Source organism: Arachis ipaensis, chromosome B08, assembly GCF_000816755.2.
Source record: "Arachis ipaensis cultivar K30076 chromosome B08, Araip1.1, whole genome shotgun sequence".
Lineage (NCBI taxonomy): Eukaryota > Viridiplantae > Streptophyta > Magnoliopsida > Fabales > Fabaceae > Arachis > Arachis ipaensis.
In genome coordinates, this window is record NC_029792.2 from 13,596,321 (window position 1) to 13,599,314 (window position 2,994).

General features: G+C 37.2%; 1 protein-coding gene across 3 annotated transcripts in view; it reads left to right on the forward strand.

The window, feature by feature from the left end:
- LOC107610558 (TMV resistance protein N-like) overlaps window positions 821-2,994 on the forward strand; it is a 7,554-nt gene continuing 5,380 nt past the window's right edge. For 2 of the 3 annotated variants that reach the window (XM_016312596.2, XM_021108932.1), the window contains exons 1-2: window positions 822-1,633; window positions 1,819-2,917. In XM_016312596.2, the coding sequence (XP_016168082.1) occupies window positions 1,155-1,633; window positions 1,819-2,917 (1,578 nt within the window). In that variant the 5' untranslated portion in view covers window positions 822-1,154. Of the gene's footprint in view, window positions 1,634-1,818; window positions 2,918-2,994 lie in introns of all 3 variants that reach the window. The other variant, XM_021108933.1, reaches the window with a different exon arrangement.

Sequence of the window (2,994 nt, forward strand, 5' to 3'; positions counted from 1 at the left end):
TCAAATCTTATAATTAAAGGTGTTCATGATCCGATCCGGTCCAAAGATTCGGCCCGACCCGAATATTTTAGAGATTAATTTGATGTGATTTCACCGGGTTTAGGGTTGGATAAGAATCTCAAAAATAGACCCAATCATTATTTCAGGTCGGGTCCTGGTCAAGGCGAACCCGGCTTCTCCCGATTCATGTGCACCCTAAAGAAACTAAAAAAGATATATATGTTTTGAATTAATTTCAATATTATGTTATATTAATTATAAGCTTATTGTTTTATTTTTAATCACATTAGTTGAATTAGAAAATAGATCAAAGAAGCATCAAATTAGAATTTATGGACAAATTCAAGTTCAAATATGGATATCAACCTTTTGATAACAAATTTCTTCTTTATAAATAAGTGGATCATAAATAAATTTCTTTATAAATAAGTTTTTTTTATAAATTATTGTTAAAACTTTTTTTTTGGTTGCCCACGGTATCCCCTAACCCAACAGGTCAAAAACTAATCCGTCACGGATCTAAGCTCCATTTAAGGGTCTGCTTTAAGCGGAAGAGTGAGCTGACCACTCGACCAACTCAAGTTGGTTAATTATTGTTAAAACTTTGAAGACCTGGTTTTCATCCGGTTTGGTCCTAATATAGTTGTGACCCGAAAATATTTAAGTTTCATCGGTCTCGAGACGGATTAGAGTTTAAAAAATAAACTCAATGTATATTTAGGATCGAATTTGAATCAAGACAAATTCAATTTTACTCGACGCATAAACACCCTCTTATAATTCACATCTACCAATAAAAAAAAGTATTTTGTTTTCCTATAAAATTCTTGTTCGTACACTGTATTGTTTTGTATTGATTTGCATATTCGATTTGTTCAAGGAGTGGTCATTAAGAACGCTTAATGCATGGTGCATGCGTTCCAATTTTCAATCCAAGAAGGCAAGAGCTGGCCAAGGGCCTTTCCCCAATTCTTGTGTTGTTTACATTTCAATGTTTAGGCGACATTCACAAAGTCAACCCAATTGACTTGCTCAAAAGTAACCTGTCGCTATTTTCATTCATTTGCATTGTTTTTTACATCTCTTGCTCTAATCTAAAGCGCTATCATTTCTCCATCACTGCTTGCTTCATTGCCCAGTGAACCTCACATCCGATGGAAAGAATCAGCACCAAACCACCTCGGCGAATTTGCAAATACGATGTGTTCATCAGTTTCAGAGGTGCCGACACCCGCAATACCTTCGTTGATCATCTCTACAATCACCTCATCCGAAAAGGCATCTTCACCTTCAAGGATGACAAGACGCTGGAGCAAGGTCAACCCATTTCATCTCAGCTCATGCAGGCAATTAGGGATTCACGGGTTTCCATTGTTGTCTTCTCAAAGGAGTACCCCACCTCCACTTGGTGTTTAGACGAAATGGCTGCTATTGTTGACTGCCAGAGAGAGTTCAATCAAGCTATCTTGCCCGTTTTCTATGATGTGGATCCTTCTCATGTGCGCAAACAGAACGGTGTGTACCACGATGCTTTTATTTCCCATTCACGGAGACAACAGCTAGCTAAGGTCCGTCGCTGGAAGAGTGCTATGACGACTTTGGCAAATTCTGTTGGTTGGGATGTTAGAAATAAGTACGTATACTACCACACAATCCATTCTTATTAATTTTTCTTTTCCATGGTTGTGCACGTACTTATTAATCGATCAAGTTTGGATAGGCTAGAAATCTAATTTGCCAATAAAAGTTCCACTAAATTTAAATTAGTTCCGTTCGTTCTTACTTCTCATCAGTATTATATTCTTGTTTCTCTTTCAGGCCAGAGTTCAAAGAGGTTGAAAATATTGTTCAGAAAATAGTGAAAACATTGAATCATAAATTCTCTGGGTTTGCTGATGACTTGATTGGGATGCAACCTCGTGTGGAAGAATTGGAAAAGCTTCTCAAGTTAAGATCAGAAGATGATGGCTTTCGAGTTTTAGGATTATGGGGGATGGGCGGTGTAGGAAAGACAACTCATGCTACAGCCTTATATGATAGAATCTCTTATCAATTTGATGCTTCTTGTTTTGTTGAGAATGTGAGCAAACTTTACAAGGATGGTGGTGCTATGGCCATACAAAAACAAATTCTTCACGAAGCTTTGGAGGTAAAAAGATTAGATACTTACAGTCCTTCTGAGATATCTGGGATTATAATAAATAGGCTACACAGTATAAAGATCCTTGTTGTGTTGGACAATGTTGATCACCTAAAGCAATTAGAAGAGTTGGCTATCAATCCTAAATTACTTTGTGAAGGGAGTAGAATGATAATAACCACCAGGGATGAGCATATTTTAAAAGCGTATGGAGCCGATGAAGTTCACAATGTTCCCCTGTTGAGTGATAAAGAAGCTCATGAGCTGTTTAGTAGAAAAGCCTTCAAGAGAGAGGGTCCAAGTAACAATTGTGAGGAGCTGATTCCTGAAGTACTTAAATACGCTCAAAGACATCCACTGACAATTAGAGTGCTGGGTTCTTTCTTGTGTTCCCGCAATGCTACCCAATGGAAAGATGCTTTGGATAGATTAAGGAATAATCTAGAAGACGAAATTGCAAATGTGCTTCGGATAAGTTATGAGGGGTTAAAATTTGAGGAGAAAGAAATATTTCTGCACATTGCTTGTTTTTTCAGAGGGGAGAGGGAGGATTATGTAAAGCGAATACTAGATTCTCTTGGATTATATCCTCATATTGGAATTTCAGTTATTGCGGAGAAATCACTCATAACCATTAGAAACCAAGAAATTCATATGCACGAAATGCTGCAAGAGTTGGGAAAGAAAATTGTTCGGGAGAAATATCCTCAAGAACCTGGATCATGGAGTAGATTATGGAGTTACAAGGATTTCCATCATGTCTTGATGTCAGAAACGGTAATGAGTCACCTTTAGTTTCATGAGAAAATTTTAATTTTCACGTTTCTAAGTGATTGAACACATATATATGCCGA